At 37.4% G+C, this 18299-nt stretch overlaps 1 protein-coding gene and 1 pseudogene across 2 annotated transcripts in view; one reads left to right on the top strand and one right to left on the bottom strand.

Annotated features, from left to right (window-relative positions):
- Positions 1 to 18299, top strand: part of SNTG1 (syntrophin gamma 1) — a 468529-nt gene that overhangs the window by 180934 nt on the left and 269296 nt on the right. For both annotated transcript variants that reach the window (XM_033126633.1, XM_033126632.1), the window contains one exon: positions 3258 to 3387. In XM_033126633.1, coding sequence (XP_032982524.1) covers positions 3258 to 3387 — 130 coding nt within the window. The remainder of the gene's footprint in view (positions 1 to 3257; positions 3388 to 18299) is intronic.
- On the bottom strand, positions 11360 to 11733 carry LOC117034025 (anaphase-promoting complex subunit 10-like; annotated as a pseudogene).

The raw sequence follows: 18299 nt of genomic DNA, 5'->3' as shown, positions 1-18299 counted from the left end.
TGTCATGGCTGCCTCAATGTCCTGAATTGATTCAAAATGTTTATGTTTCATGGCCATTTTGACATTGGGGAAGAGCCAGAAGTTGCAAGAGCCAGAAGTTGCACATCCAGTGAATGATGTGGATGAGGACACACTATAATGTTTTTATTTGACAGAAATTGCTGTACTAGAAGCAGTGGTGACATGGAGCCTATCCACTGTGATCAGAAAATATGGTGAATGCTACTGCCGAGTGCCATCCAAAGAAAAGGCAGGGGTCTTCAATATGGGAAGTTGCGCGTCAAACCTTAGTAACAGTGTGCGACAAGTTTCAACTTGTTCAGTGCAGTGAGTTGGGTATGAGCTATGGTTGAGAGAAGGTGTGTTTTAAAGTGTGTCATAAATCATCCTCCATCATGACAATGCTCTGTGTCACACATCACTTCTGGTATAGGACAGTTTCTGTCAAATAAAAACATTATGGTGTGTCGTCATCCACTTTATTCCCCAGATCTGGCACCATGCGACTTATGGCTCTTCTCCAAAGTCAAAATGATTCAGGATATTGAGGCAGCCATGACAGCACAACTAAAGATGCTCACAAAGTAGGACTTCCATAACTTCTTCAGAAAGTGGCAAGAACAATGGGATACGTGCATTCGAAGCAAGAGGGAGTATTTTGAGGGGGATTAATGGCAATGTATCTTTTACTGTTATTTTTTTTATTTAAACATTCACTATATTGTTCGATTATTTGGCACCTTGTACAATCAAATAATATGAAACAATTTTGTGTTTCAATTATCTTCACTCAAAGAATTACATTCTGTAAAGTCTACAAATAAAATCAAAAGCACTGCAGTTCTTATTAAATCCTTAATGAAACAATAAGTCCATGTGGAGACATTCTCACTAAATACTCTCAAATACTGCTATCAAGACCACATATTAATTGAACATTCAAAGGAAAAGTATTCAGAGCTTCAGTAAAAGTATTTGGATCCCACCAGTTACTCCATAAATAATTGTTAAATTGCAAAATATATTATTTTTATTTTCCTTTAGGGGAAATTGTGGCACAGGTGGACTAATTCATCAATACTCTCACTTATTCAATATTAGAGGCAGAACTATGACCCAAGTGGCAATCTCTATGATCAGCCTATTTTGCAAGAAATCTTATGTAAGCAAAGAAACTGTTCAAATAATTCAGTTATAGTCATGAAAGAGTTTCCATCAAATCAACCTTAAAGTGAAAACTATGTAAAAGTGATATATATTAATATGTAGTCTAGGTTTATAAAAGGTTAGTCTTCAGAATCATTCCATGTAGGGCCGATGTTACATATATAATATAGATTGTAGATTTGATGTAAGTCTATTAACTGTAATCAGCTAAAACTATCTAACTTCCATGACTCAGTTAAAGCAGAAAAACAAGTATGTCAAGACATGTTTTAATTTGTGGTTCATTAAGTAATGTTTATGATGATCAGAGAGAAGAAAGAAATGTATATTGCTAAACTCAAATTATTTTAATTTAACTCATTTTCCATGGGTGGTTGAACTTCTTTCTGGATTTTAAAAGTCTTATTCACTGTTGAATATCAAAATTAAAGCTAAGAAAATCATATAAAGTTATAATATTCTTTTCATGCTATGCATATTTTTTTCTTTTCACAAATTCGAAAGAACATTATTTCAGAGAGAAACAATAGTTGTACTTCCTAAAGGCTTTTCATGTAGTTTAAGATAAAACAAAAAAAGTGTATTTGAACACTTCCTTGTTATCAGTTGAAAGTGCTTGGTCAAAGATATGAGAGCAAATTTCTCTAAAAATATTAATAATTTGGATGCAGAATATCTTAGAGGAAAAAGGTTTTACCATATGCCTAGTTCAGAGATAGGGACTGGTTCTTATGGGAAGAAAGAGTGACACAGGCCTAGTGATGAAACTGAGTCAGACATATGCTCTGTGGGGTATACTTTGTTTGGGGAAATAAAATCATGTCTAATGTCAACAAATATCTAGTTACAAAACTCTGAAGAGGCAGAAAAGGTATTTATTTGGAATATATACATATATATATATATGTATAGATACATATATATATATATATTTTTATACATATATATACTTTTATGCATATATACTTTTATATAAATACTTGTATATATATACACACACACACACACACACACACACATATATATACTTTTATACATATATATACTTTTATGGAATATATACATATATATACTTTTTTATATAGCTTTTGAATACTGAACTACAGAATGTTTCTATTGCATTATAATTGGCTGGAATTTAAATATAGTTTGTGCATTTTCTAAAGTGTTATACAACAGAGTAATTCTTAAGCATGAGACATTTGGTTACCTTTTATTCATTTTGGGTTTTTGTCTATTCCTGTTCATTAAGCTTATATCTAACCATGCAAGAACTTGATGCAGGAAAAAAAAAAGTCAATCATTAAAGCTTTATGAGCTGCTTTAAATTCTATAGCATTTTTTAAAAATTTATTGGGGTGACAATTGTTATTAAAATTACATATAGCATTTTGGTAAACAATTTATTTAATTATCTCCAATAACAATAACAAAAGATCATAGAGATATTTAGACTGGCCATTGCATTTTAAGGAAAAAGTTTAATCGTCTTTGAAATACACAACATTCATGTAATTTACAGTATGACAATTTAGACTTGAAGAGAAGATTTGATCTCTTTCCCAAACCATCTCTGAGAAGATAAATTAACTGAGATCGAAAGTGGTTTACCAACTGACAAAATGCTAGGTCAAGACATCAAGTGAATTTTTTTTATATGTTTATATTTCTGGGTTTTTTAAATGTGATCTTTCAATTATAAATAAGAAGATGCATTAAAATTGTCAAGAGGAGATGATAGCCAAAATAATGGCTGAACTTTTATGTATAATTTCATGATAAATTGGAAAAAGAATCCTAAAATATCTTAGATATTCTTCCATTTACATAATATATATTTTATAACCCAAAGTTTTTCCAAATTTTTCTAAATCTTAAGATGCTTTCTAGTAATTCAAAATTATATATTGTCTTAAGGTGTCTTTAGTGTTCCATTTAGAAACAGAGATATTAAGTGAAGTAAGCAAATATCGAATTTGAAGCTGTATTTATATTGTATGAACGAAGAGCTTTTCGACAGCTACTATTTCAAGTTGCAAATATATAAATAAGATAAAGTTTTGATCTGATTTGTTCTGACATATCTATAGGCAGAATGCTTTTCAAGTCATTGCTGTGGATGGGGTCTGCAGTGGGATTATTCAGTGCCTCTCTGCTGAAGACTGTATTGACTGGCTACAAGCAATAGCAACTAATATTTCAAACCTCACAAAGCACAATGTAAGTAGTGATTCAAGGGATACATGACCACAGATTTTTCTCCCCTTGGTAAATTTCATATATATATGGAAAACTCTGCATCAACTGTTTGGTTTTCATCTAAGAAAATCCATCATGAAAGTTTTCTGGAATACTAATCAAAACAAAATCACTTTATCCTGAGAGTTTTAGCCCAATTTATCAGTTCCAGAATAGTTACAAACATAGGTTTCCATTCAGAAACCTGCTAAACATCTACATTAGTTACATAAATAAGAATAGATATTTAGCATGTATTCACTAAATATCTGTCTCTATTTCTGTCTCTATTTCTATGTCTAGATCATTTATCTACCTATCATCTATATAAAAGCATTCTGGAATGAATTTCAAAAATATTGTTGATTTTTTTTTTAGTGACCTGAGAATTGCAGGTAGAAATTATCGAAGGAGTTGGAAGGAACGGTTAAAAGAGTTAGTATGGAGATTGAAGGTATTACCTAAGACTACACTGGTATAGGAACAGTCAGAACACATCGTTGTGGGATCTGGTAACTTGCATATTAAAGCCATGTCTATATTACTAGGAATGGCTTCTCTACTTTTTCTCTGTCTTTCTACTCAAATATTTTCTTCTTTCCCCATTCCTATCTCTTTATTATTACTATTTTCTCTATCACTATTGATTGATAACTTAAATTAATTTAACAAAATATGCAAAATCATAAACCTCACTTCATTGAGTATTGATGCATATTATTTAAAATTATTTGATCTTAATTAATTAAAAAAAATAGATACTACCCATGTCATAATACTGTCCTCTTTCCACAATTGTTCTATGCCATTTTGGAGCATTTAAGAAGTACTATGGTACTATGGGAAATTCAGAGGTCTGATATATAAATAGTCAAGTGAAAGTGTATAACTTTTTCACCAGCTCATGAGTATATAAAACTCTTCACATAAATGACCCTCCAGACCCAAATATCTTTGCACAGATTTTGCTTTGAAATCTATAAAAGATTGTGATAAATATATATATATATATATATATATTAAAATAAATATTATATATATATATATATATATATATATATATATATATATATATATATATATATATATTAAATACAAAGACCATTAGCCATTAATATCATCATATACAATAATATCATCATATACAACTATGCTTATTTCTCCTGAATAGATGTTGAAGAGATTTTCTGGGAATGGAATTGATAGGCATGGGATATGTACATGTTCAACATTTGCTGGTAATGCCAAATGTTTTCCAAATTACTTGCAATTTACCTCCTTATTTTCAGTGACTGACAAATCTTTTCCCAGAGATCACTTGAACAATTGTTATTATCCTATCCTGTTCATTTTGGGCTATTTTGTATGTGTGGAACTGTGTCTCATTGTGGTGTAAAATAAAAAGCAGGTGTATTTTTTTCATGGTGTCTAAAGAGGTCCAACTAAACAAAGCCTTACCTGTAACATCACTCAACAACGAGGCCTGGCCTGGGCATGTCTGTCTTGGGCAAGATTTACCTCACAACACCCAATCATTGTTAATATGTTGATATCATAATACAGGAACAGCAAAAGATGACAGAAGGTTTTCAGATTGACAAAAAATAAATAAAAAATAAAAAAGCAGCATTTCTCTGAGGATCATTCCCCTCCTCATCCCTTACTCCTTTACATGGGTGTTCTAGGGTTAAGAAAAAGAGAAAAATATCTTGTGAGAGTACTGACTATTTCATTACATGCAATGATTAGAGTGCCCCAAATAAGCTTAGATCTTATATTTATTAGGAAAAAAAAATAAAGAACAGAAAGTTAAATTTTAAATCTAATGTTTTTCTCTTTACCTAGATACAAACTTATATCAACCCTAAATCCTAGGAATTCTGTTATAAAAATTGTTTCTTTCAAATGTATGTTCAGTTAGAGTGCTATGACCCCCAAAAGCAAGGCTAATGAAAAGTTAACACTATATTAATTAAAAAACAACAACAAAAAAACAATGATGTAGGTATAAATGCCACTGTACCCTGTAAGCACAAAAAAAGGAAGAGCCAAATTTCACTGCGTGTTTTTCACCCTTGTCATAAGTGTTCAGCATCAAACTTAGGAAAGCACACAATTCTATCTACTGTGTTTTAGCTATATCTAGTATGATAATGTTGCTGTTTTATAAGTTATATTTTTGTTCTTTAACCTTCCTGTGGTTATACTCCAATTGCATGTCCTTTGATCTTGTAATTAGTCTTCATTCAAAAGTACTAATGATTAAAACACACTCTCATATCTGTAGTGCTACATAAATGTTGAAAACTTATTACCCATAGTAATAATAATATGTAAACATTAGATTGACTTTAGTGATGGTATAATGATTATATTGATATCATTAATACTATTAATATAGAACTAAAAATCTCTATATTTGCAAATACTCTGAGGGCAGGTAGGCCTTTATAAGTCTGACTCTGAATAGTTTACCTGTTACTAATATGTGCAAAAGAAAAATATTGAGACAACTATCTAAGGAAATTCCAATCTAGAGATTAGTGTGCATAAGAATGATTTTGAGAGATTTCTGGTCAAGGTGGCAGAGTAGATAAATGCTGTGCATGTTTCCTCTGATGACCATGTCAAAATTATAACCAAATTATAGAACATTCATTGGGAAACACCCAATTCATTGGGAAGTCTAGCAGAACCGAAGTCCTGCAAATAAGGACATACAGAAGAAGCCATTTTGAGACTGGGAGCAGGGCAGAACATGGAACAGACTGGTCGCACAACCTCATATGACCATTAAAAAAATCAGGAGTGATATCTCAGCTTCAGAGGTCCCCCACCAGAGGAGCGAGGGGGTCCCAGCCACACACCAGGCTCCACAGCTCCGTTATCCAGTGCCAAGGAGAAAAGACTCCATTACTTCTGGTTCTGAAAATCAGCAGAAATAGTGGCTGAGTGAGATGAAGGGTAGTTGCAGTCTCAGGTGCTCCTCTTAAAAGACACCCCACATGGACTTACTCACTGATAGACTTACTTGCTTTGAGCTCCAGCACTGGGGCAGCAGTTTGAAATGTTCCAGGGACATACAAGGAGGAACTGAAGTGTCTCATCTCAGGGCAAGGGCTGGAGGGGGAGCTTTGTCCTAGGAGGAGCTGGCAGAAACCATTGCTTGTTGAGCCCTGCACTCTTCTGGCATGCAGATATAGCAGCTGCCATATCTGAGTCTCCATCAACCTGGCCAACACCTTTCCTTCAACCCTCCCCGGTATTATAAGACCTCGCTCCACCCAACTTGTGGACCCACCCAAGCCACTTCCAGTGGCTTTTCCATACAAACAGCCTTCTGTGGATCATGCTGCAGATTTTCCTAAAATCTCTCAAAGATTCACAAAACCCAGACAAGCTGCATCTGACTTTGGTGTGTTCTGTACGTCTGAATGAGCAGCAGTAAGCTTGGCACTAGTGACAAGCAGCCTTGGTTTACAGTTTGATTTCCCAAGGCACCTCCAAGCCCAGTGCAGAAGGAGGCCATCTACAGATTGCTTTGTGTCTCATGCCAGGTGGTCACAGGAAGAGCACAGGCTGCAGCTGATCTTGGTCTGCAGCAGGTCCCATCCCAGGTGGTGCCAGGGTGGCCCATCCAGTGGCCAACTTCGGACCTAGCCAGAACATCACCCAGGGGTCCTGTGCCAAGAAGAGCAGTTCTCACAACATCTGGCAGAGGAAATCAATGAAGACTCTGTCTGCCCAACCCTGTGAGACAGAGGTTAGATAGAAATCCAGATGCCCTCTTATAGAGCCCACACACAGACTCACTTGCTTGCAAACTCTCATCTGGTCTCCGGTGGAGGGGTGGCAACTCAAGAGGACCAGAGATGTGTGGGAAAGACTAGGTTATGTGGAGGGTGAGGGCTAGAGGGACAGGAGTCATTATTATCCTTGTGTGGAGCTTGAAACACATGTAGCCTACAGGAGGGCACCATCTTTTTTGTGTTGAGTCTGCCCCCAAATGGCCAAGCCTGGGACTGCATTGGGTGGAATCTGCAGTGTGCACACTACCTTGGTAACATCCTGGATCCCTGACCCCCACATAGCTGGTGCTGCTTTGCCCAGGACACTCTTAACTGTTGGGCTGCTGGCCCTGCCCCACAGGCTGCAGAAGGTTATTTTGTAGCTACAGACAGCCCAAGGTGGTCTGGGAAACATTTGTTAGTGGGTGGTGACCCAAGACCTGCACAGCTCTTGGGGACCTGTGGGTCTGAAGCAGGCAGTGGCTGGCCTTAGAGTTCTTGGGACTTTTTTTGGTCATAGGGGTGGTCATAGGCCTGGCACTTGTTCAGGAGCAGAAACTGCATTGACTTTGTAGAAACCATTGACCACAATATTTAGCTCCCTTTCAGTTTGCCCCACTTATCTGGAGCTGCATTGCCAGGGAGCACTCTCAGTGCCTGAGTGGCCAGCCTTGACTCACAAGCCAGTGGAAACCTTCTATAGCAGCAGAAAGCCCGCAACAGCCCGGTGAACTCTTGGAGGTGGATAGTGACACAAAACCAGCATTGCAGCCACTCTTGGGCAGCTCTCAGGAGTTTGTGAATTCAAAGCAAGTGGTGGCTGACTGTGGTGTTTTCAGGGCACTGTGCAAAGTAGTCACAATTTGGACTCTAGCAAGAACTGAATGTGCATTAACTTTGTGAAAACCACCAGCCATGTCTCATGACTCCCTGGGACTCCACCCTGCTCAGCTAGTGCTGCATCACTAAGGGCACTCTCAACACCAGGTCAACCAGCCCCACACATGCACCTCAGGAGGATTTTTCAACAGCTGAGCCTTACAGGGAGCTGACAGGTGGAAATAAGCATAGGGGCCCCTTGGCCTTTGGATAAGATGCCTCAGGCCCAATATTACTGGCGGCCAGCCACAGTTCACAGCGAGGTCACCCCTACATGCTTCCAGGTCCTCTCTAAAAGGAAGAGATTGTGTAAGGTGATCCTTCCAGCTCAGCCACCTTGAGGACCCACCTCGTCTCTGGCCTCCAGGGACCAGCTGGAGTCTAGTTTATAACCCAGAGAAGAGGTGTTTTGTTTCTGTCCCTCCTCTGGGTCCAGGAAGTGCCTACCCCAGGATCTCAGGCATCTTTCATCAGGGATCAATAGCTCTTTGCCTTTCCTAATGGGCTCCCTGATGGTCGGCTGCGGCTGTGCCAGAGCCACGGGGAGAGATGCATTAGCCCCCCTCACACCCCCAAGGGACATTCATCCTTAATGGAGGGAGGGGTGTGGCTGATCCAGTCTCTATTGTTTGATATATTAGTGAGGCTTTTATGATTTGCACCTTGCTGGCGAAGGTAACACAAAAGGTAGGACTATCTCACATTCCTCCATGTTTAGCTACAGCCAGCACTCAGAATGGTCCACTGACTGCTTACTTGTCTGCCTTTTCCCCCTCGAGGGCTGAGGTTGTGCTTTAATAAACTCTGCACTGTCTGTGTCTGCAATGGCACATAGGAGATCTTAAGAAAACTGTTGGATGGATGGATGGATGGATGGATGGATGGATGGATGGATGGACGGATGGATGCATGGATGTGATAAATTCCTTCTAAGCATGTGTCTGCAGGTTTCAGCACATGAAAACTGGGCCTGTGAGATAGTCCTATATATGTACATATGTACAGTGTATATATTATATACATTAATACCATATATTAACATATTTTTGAGATAATTGTCAGTTCCCTGATTTATTCATCATTTATTCATTCAACAAAGCTATTGAGGGCCTATAGTGTCAAACTGCTAAGGATTGTCATTATAATTTTGAGCAAAAATATATTATCTTTGCCATCATGGAGCAAATAGTCTAGTGAGGAAGGGAAACATTAATTACATAAGCAACACAAGTAAATTTGAAATTACAACTTTCGTAGATAACATGAAGAAGGTTTATGAGCGGCTGAATCTGTAGCTACTCAGAGATGCAAGGACAGATTCCTAAAATTTATATATGAACAATGACTAAGAGTAGAATAAGTGAATCAGTGAGGGAAGACATTTTATGGAGAGGTAAAAGTATGTACCTGTATAAGAAAAAATTAATGACTTAATAACAACAGGAGTCTTATTTAATATGTAAATTGTCACTAGCCATGAGTAAAATAAAAATGTTTAGATCAAAATAAGTGAGTTTTTCATAAATCCCAATTTAATCTTAATTTGATATATATTCTTCTTATATCTGTGGTACTAAAATGTCCATTCTCTTTTGAAATAATGATTATCATAAATAAATTCTGTTTTATTTTATATCAGTGTTTAAGAAAATTAGAGAATGTTTACCCTATGCAATTATGCCAAACTATTGAAACTTTTAATGCTCCAGGAAATATATGTCTCAAAATTGTTGAAGTAGAGCATTACCAAATAGGGCAGGTGTAGATACCTTCCTAAAATAACTGGAAACTATAAAATTATTAATACCAGGTCACTGAATACCAGGGCTGGATGAAAATGGTGATATCACTAGCAGAATAAAAATCAAGAAAAGGATGGATTTTGGAAAGTCAACAAGACCAACTCCTCAAGTTGCTCCAAGACTAATCTCATATAACTCTAGACATCTGTGATTTAACTGAACGAATTACAAAACTATTCACACACACACACATGCATACATACAAGATATGGCAGCAAAAATATTTATTGAAGATTAAGTTAATAGAAAAAGCAGGATCTGTGTGACTGAGTTGGTAAGCTATAGAAGCAACCAACCATTAGTAAAAGATATTTTTATATGATAGAGCTGAAACTAGGAAGAAGTATAACTTCAAAACACTCTATTGTTTGAACAGTCAAAGGGAATTGAAACTGATGCTTTTGCTGAGGATTTTTGCCTTGTGGAAAAAGTAGGAGCATTGGTGTCATCAGACTTGGTATGAAGTCCTAGCTTCTCTATTTACTAGTTATGGGACTGGGGCTTCATATTCCTCTTCATAAACAGGCGCTAAATTAACCTCAGTCATTGTGAGGGTTAAACGAAGAAAGTACTTTAAACGTGCTGGTCCTTAAATGATGCTGAAACATTTGCAGTTTTTCTTCTCTCCAGTTGCATTCTACAAGTAAATTAGATGTTTTAATCCACAAACCATTAACAAATGGTGGTATCAATTTGTTTATTGTATGTGAGGTTGCACATCTTTGTTTTGTCAAATTGTCGTTTGAGATTTTCAAAGATAGTTGTGTGGGTCACAAATGTAATAAGAGTAGACATATGAGTTAAAATAAATGTCTAGTAGTGACTAGACAATTAAGCATCTATGATTTTTGACAAGCCAGAGATGTACACCTCAGTTCCCTCATTTTTAAAAGAGCCAGAGGAAGCAAATAAGTTGCAAAACTCTCATTCAGCTAGCATTTCACGAAGCCAACATTTCCAATCATTCTTTACTACTACAACACTAAAAGAAATCCTGATTGATAAACAGAATTTTGTCTGACATTTCTATGAAGTTTACCTACTAGCATAAAGGAATCTCCTCTTCTATTCTAAATTCTTCCATATATATCCTATGTATCCACTTCATTTATTGGAATGAAATGTTTATTACTGAAAATTTATTACTGAAAATTTATTACTTGCATGTGTGTGTGTGTAGATAAATTGATGTTAGATAGGTGCCTGATAGATAATGCTTCTATCCTTCTATCCTTTTTTATTCCTTCTTTCTTTCTTTTTTTTCCTTTTTTTTTTCTGACAAGAGAAAAAGACATTTTTAATGACTGGTTCTGTTTTCAGTCACCTTATTGAATGATACATTATGAAATCAAAGTTGTACATCTAGGAAATTTACCAAAGTGTATATTTTAATTTGTCTCATGTGGGTATTTCTTCCATTTTGGTGACTGACTAAAACAGCAACCTGTATTATGGATGTGTGAGTTGGCTTCCTATGATTATCAGTTAAGGGAATGTGAATCTAGCCACTTGGTTCCACCAATTCAAGTTGCCGAATTTCTTGGAGGTTGTGGAAATTGTTTCCTACTCTGACTGAGATCTTGCTAGGTGTATAGGCTTCATCAGATCTGTAGTCTGCATAAATACATAATGTCTTCACTGTTGTTTTTCTTCTGAACTGGATGTTCACTAGATGGGGCTGGGAGCCATCTGACTGCCATTAATTTTCTATAATAGATTGTCATCTCGTAACTGATACACTCCAAATCCTGGTTTGCAAGATAAGAGTGATGAAAGAGCTGTGACCCAATTTCCTGTACTGTTCCAGTCCTTTCCAACTGCTTAGGGTCAGCACCAGTTGTCTTGTTTGATGTGGTCATTTTTAAAATAGTACCTTGCAGACCCGACTTGCCACAATTCAAGGGTTTAGGATTCCCTGTGCTACTCCCACTCAGCTTCTCAGGATAACCTGGTTTCCCCAATGAGATTGAATTGGTGTCCTAATGCTTCTATCCTTAAAGGGTCATTGAAAATTAGTGTTTCATTCTTTTTGCATGTGGCTATCCAATTCTCCCAGCACCATTTATTGAAGAGGCTGTCTTTCCTCCATTGTATGTTTTTAGCTTCTTTGTCAAAAATTATCTGTTCATATTTATGTGGTTTTATTTCTGGGTTCTCAATTCTATTCCATTGGTCTATGTGTCTGTTTTTCTGCCAATACCATGCTGTTTTGATTATTGTAGCCATGTAGTACAGCTAAAGTCAGGGAGTATGATACCTCCAGTATTGTTCTTTTTTCTTAAGATTGCTTTGGCTATTCGGGGTCTTTTGTGGTTCCAAACAAATCTGTTGATTTTTTGTTCTATTTCTTTTAAAAATGCCATTGGGATTTTGGTGGAGATTGCATTAAATCTGCATATTGCTTTGGGTAATATGGCCATTTTAACTATGTTGATTCTTCCAATACATGAGCACGGAATGTCTTTCCATTTCTTTGTGTCTTCTTCAATTTCTTTCAAAATGTCTTATAGTTTTCAGCATATAGGTCCTCCACATCCTTGGTTAAGTTTATTCCTAGGTATTTTATTCTTTTTGCTACAATTGCAAAAGGAATTGTTTTTTGTATTTCTTTTTCTGAGATTTTATTGTTAGTATATGGACATTTGTACGTTGATTTTGTAACCAGCAACTTTACTGTATTCGTTGATTGTTTCTAATAGCTTTTGGTGGAGTCTTTAGGGTTTTCTATACATAGCATCATGTCATCTGCAAAGAGTGATAATTTAACTTCTTCATTCTCAATTTGGATGCCTATTATTTCTTTCTCTTGCCTGATTGCTCTGACAAGGACTTCCAACACTATTTGAAAAGCAGAGGTGATAGGGGATAGTCCTGTCATGTTCCTGAACGTAGAGCAAGGGGCTTCAGTTTTTCACCATTAATTATGAGATTAGCTGACGGCTTGTCATATATGGCCTTTATTATGTTAAGATATTTTCCTTCTATACCTATTTTATTAAGTGTTTTAATCAGAATGAAACTGGACTGCTATCTGTCACCATGTACCAAAATTAATTCAAAATGGATCAAAGACTTAAGCATAAGACCTGACACAATAAACTGAATAGAAGAAAACATAGGTATTAAACTTATGGACCATGGGTTCAAAGAGCATTTTATAAATTTGACTCCGAAGGCAATGGAAGTAAAATCTAAAATAAACAAATGGGACTACATGAAACTTAAAAGATTCTGCACAGCAATAGAAACCATCGACAAAATAAAGAGGCAACCAACTGAATGGGAGAAAGTTTTTGCAAACATTGCCTCTGATAAGGGGCTAATATCCAAAATATAAAAGGAACTCATGAAACTCAACAACAAAAACACAAACAACCCTATTGAAAAATGGGCAGAGGACCTGAAGAGACATTTCTCCAAATAGGACATACAAATGGCAAATAGACATATGAAAAAATGCTCAACATCACTAATCATCAGAGAAATGCAAATAAAAACCACAATGAGATATCACCTCACCCCAGTCAGAATGGCTATCATCAACAAGACAAATAGTAATAAGTGTTGGAGAGGCTGTGGAGAAAAAGGAACACTGTTGGTGGGAATGCAGACTGGTGCAGCCGTTATGGAAGGCAGTGTGGAGTTTCCTCAAAAAATTACAAATAGAATTACCATATGACCCAGCAATCCCTCTCCTGGGTATCTACCCAAAAATCTGAAAACTTTTATACATAAGGACAAGTGTACTCCAATGTTCATTGCAGCTTTGTTTACGGTGGCCAAGACATGGATACAACCAAAATGTCCTTTGATAGATGAATGGATGTGGCGTGCCAGCCGCCACAAATCGAACAGTACCTGAATGGGGGAGTGGGAATGAAAAAAGACACTCACACAAATGATGATGCGCCGGTCTTCAGTGATGCTGAAGCACCGAGTTTACTTTCCTTTACCAATTTATACCACCTGTGTACGTGCAGCTTAACAATCACGAGTGTACATTACCTCATTGAGAGTAAAATTTTCAACTTTTACATATAAACTACAGAATCACTGAAACTTCCCCAAAGTCATTTTCTCATGACAAAGCCCACCAATTACCCTGATAATCATCAGTGATCTGTGTTCGGAAACTGGCCGTTCCCACCTCATTCCTCAGCAGCTTGTAAGCACCCTCCAGGTGCAGGCAGAGACAATGCCTTAGGAGCTAAAACTGAGCCAGTCTGCAAGGCTTCAGAATAACAAGAAATCATGGCTCCCCACATCTCCCCCTTTTTTATTTTATAGAAGCAAAATCCATATTACAGGAGAAACAAGGCGACGGTGCCTGTCTTAGGCATCCCGGGACTGTCTCATCAACTAACCCGTCTTTGGAACCTGTATTTTTTAATACAAGCCCTGTCTTAGGTGTTGAAGGACTCCCCAGGGTTTACCCGTCCTTGGCTAACCCGTCCCTTTAAACACAAGGGGGAGAGAGAGACTCAAGGCCTTGTCTTAAGTTTAAGCTAATGGATGTCAGCTCTCAAGTCTAACATCCTGGTGATGAAACATTTAATGAGAATGGGGAGAAGGCACAGAACTAAACAGACACAGATGCCCAATGTAAGAAAAATCATAACAGAATGGGTAATATGAGGCATAGATGGCATAGCATTTCTAAGAACATCAATAAACTCAGAAGCAGCCTGAGCTGCATCAAATTTCAAGGGTTTAGCTTCTCTCATATTTTAAATTTCATCATGAAGCCGAAACATATCTAAAGACACATTAGCATCATGCCAAATTCCTTGAAGATGTAAACGAACCCGATTCCAATCATATTGACTATTATTATACCTTTTAGAAGTAACACATATCCAATGATATTCTGAATGACATTCTAAATAAGATTTAACTTTTATACTCTGAATCACATCTCCCATATACTGAACCGTATCATAGAGGGCATTCACCTTTTGTTCTAATTTCTCATCAATAGCTTCTTGGGTCCCTAAAGCCAAAGTAACATTTTTTGAAAGAGTATTAACATATTGAGCATTTTGAATAGTCTGAGAAAGGGCCACAGCTGCTGTAGCAGCAGTTGCAATAATAGTAACCAAAGCCATAATTCCTGTAATTAGAAGTCCAACGAACCGTTTCTGTCTACTCAAAGCAGACTTAATTTCTTTGAAAATCTGCAAACTTCTTTCAGCATACCAAGGTCCAGAGATATTAACAGGAAGCATAACAAAAGATGGTTGTTTAAGTATCATAACATGAGTTCCTAACGGTACCCAAGAAATACAATTTGCTAAAGAACAATTACTACAGAATACATTAAATTGATTTCCTACAAAATGTACATTAATATTTCCAATCAAAAATGCATAAGGGGAAGGAACACAAGCAGATACATTAACAGTTTTAACGACAGTGGTCCAATCTCTAGTCCCATCTTGTAAATCAGTCACCTGACTGCAGGGAGTGCCTGATTTACAAAACTCAACCATTTGAACAACCTCATCCATTGCTCCCATAAGTCTCCATAAGGAATTTTGCTGATATTGTGTATCAGAGCTCCAAAATCCAGAAATTAATTCTCGGGCCCATCCTGACCGGTTACTCCTCGACCAGTCAACAATATATCTGCCTGTTCCAGGGATGTCATAGCGAACAGGATTATTGCCAGGACAATCTTTCCATGGAACAGTCTCAATGTCCAATTTCAGTTTTTTATTACAAGATGGACGCGATGGAGGGACGGGCAGATTTATTTTGCGTCCTCCGGACCAGTCGCCTAGCATGTTGATGCGAACAGTCCATCCAACTAAAGAGTTATTAAGATGCATGGTAACAGGAGAACTGCGCAAGCACCCAGAAATTGACTTATTTTTTGCAATACAAATAGGAAAACCTATTCCTATACCATTATAAGTGAAATTCTTTTCCAAATATTGTTTCATGTGTCCATCAGAAGGCAATCCTAGGGTGTGAGTATCATTGACATAGACTGGAATCTCAGGACCATCCCATACAGCAGGGTGGAGGATTGGTGGATCAGGAACATAGGCCCAATACGTCTGGTCTTCTTCTGCATTGCTGAGGGTCATCAATGTCATCAGCAGGTAGAGGGTCCACATGTCGCACCAATCGTTCTGGCAGCCACCGAGGGCCTTCTGCATCCTGTGGAAAAACACAAACATGTCCTCGGCCCCATATGAGGACTGGATCTGGGCCTTGCCAAGAGCCGTAAGTGGGTCTTTCCATTTGACCAAAGCCTGAGGGGCAGCAGACGGATGCCAAAAGCGCTCCGCAGCACTCTTACCATGGGCATCCAAGGTCAAAAAATTTTGAATAAAGAGAGAATGAGACAGGTAATTATGGGGCGTCAGGGGATACAACTCCCCCTTTTTTATTTTTTGTAAATTGACTTTTAATGTGCCATGAGTGTGTTCAACAATCCCTTGCCCTTGGGGATTGTAAGGAATGCCAGTAACATGATTGATCGAGAATTGCTGGCAAAATAAAGAGAATTTTTTGCTGGTATAACCTGAGCCATTATCTGTTTTAAGTTTTTTAGGTGTTCCAATCATAGCAAAAGCAGCAAAACAATGTCTAATAACATGAGATGTGGCCTCTCCAATTTGAGCGGTAGCCACGACAAAGCCAGAAAATGTGTCTATGGAGACATGAACATATTTTAATTTTCCAAATTCAGGTATATGAGTTACATCCATTTGCCATAAATCATTAGGACGTAAACCTCAAGGGTTGACTCCATAATGAGGCACAGGCTGTAAATGTGAACAATCTGGACATTGTTTTACTATCTGGCGTGCTGCTTCTCTGGTTATATTATATTGCAGTCTTAAGCTCTGGCTGTTTTGATGGTGGAGGCTATAAGCCTTCTGTGCCTTCTCTATTTGAGTTAAGGCAATGAGCTGCGTGGCAGAATCTGCAGTTTGATTACCTGTGGCTAAAGGGCCTGGAAGATTAGAGTGAGCTCTAATATGGCCAATATAAAATTTTTCACAATGCAGCTGAATGGTTTGTTGTATCTGAAGAAACAGATCCTGAATAACAGGATTACTGGTGCTAATAAAAGGTACTGTTTCTAAATTTCTGACGGCACGAACCACATAATGGCTGTCAGAGAATAAATTAAAAGACTGGGAAGCAAAATCAAGCAATACCATATGAACTGCTCGAAGCTCAACAATTTGAGCTGAGGCTGGAGGTGTCTGCACTCTTGGTGACTTTTTCATTGAGTGCATAAACAGCTACACCATTGCTAGATCCATCAGTAAAAACATTAGGTACAGCAGGAAGAGGAGCATGTGACACAATTGAAGGAAAAATTGGATCATGATGACGAAAAAACTGAAGCAATTTATGCTTAGGATAATGATTATCCAAAGTCCCTGTAAAATGAGCCAAGGCGATAGGAAAACTGTTTGTAAACTGCATCAGGCCTTGAATCTGCGTTTTTGTAAAAGGGACAACAATAGAATCTGGCTCCTTCCCATAATATTTTCGAGCTTCCAAGCGGCTCTCCTGAATTAAACTGGCCACAAATTCATAATAAGGAGTAAGATTTTTTTGAGCAGCCACATGGAGGTGTATCCATCTAAGTGGCCCTTCTTGCCATAACACCGCCCTGGGCGTGTGTTTGGTATCTAAAATATACACATATAGAGGTTTAGAATAATCTAAAAAGGAAACATGCTGTTGCTGAATGGCTTCCTCAACCTTAGAGAGAGCCTTCCGTGCAGGCTCAGTAAGAGACCTGGGGGAGGTCAGATCAGAATCTCCTTTTAAAATTTCAAACAGTGGTTTAAGATCTCCAGTAGTTAATCCCAAAGAAGGGCACAGCCAATTAATATCTCCCAACAATTTTTGAAAATCATTAAGAGATTTAAGATGATCTTTCCTAAGCTCTATTTTTTGTGGAGTGAAATACTGAGCAAACAACTGAAATCCCAAGTAAGAATAAGGCTCACTTCTCTGTACTTTTTCAGGTGCAATAATAAGACCCGAGGTTAGAAGATTCTTTTGCATATTTGCAAAGCAAGCTAACAATACTCCTTCTTTCTTACAAGACAATAAAATGTCATCCATATAATGAATAATGTACACAGAAGGAAACTGTTTTCTGGTGTTATCAATTGCTTCACTAACAAACTTCTGACACAAGGTGGGGCTATTTGCCATGCCTTGGGGAAGGACTCGCCACTGATATCTTTTCATAGGTTCCTGGAAATTCGAACTAGGAACGCTAAAAGCAAATTTCTTACAATCTTGGGGATGGAGTAATATATTGTAAAAACAATCTTTCAGATCTAGCACTATTTTATAAGTATCCTTTGGAATAGCAGAAGGGTGAGGTAACCCTGGCTGGAGAGCACCCATAATTTCCATGGTTTCATTTATTTTTCTCAAATCTTGT

This window comes from Rhinolophus ferrumequinum, chromosome 14, assembly GCF_004115265.2.
Source record: "Rhinolophus ferrumequinum isolate MPI-CBG mRhiFer1 chromosome 14, mRhiFer1_v1.p, whole genome shotgun sequence".
Classification (NCBI taxonomy): Eukaryota; Metazoa; Chordata; class Mammalia; order Chiroptera; family Rhinolophidae; genus Rhinolophus; species Rhinolophus ferrumequinum.
This window is presented reverse-complemented; position numbering and strand designations above follow the sequence as displayed.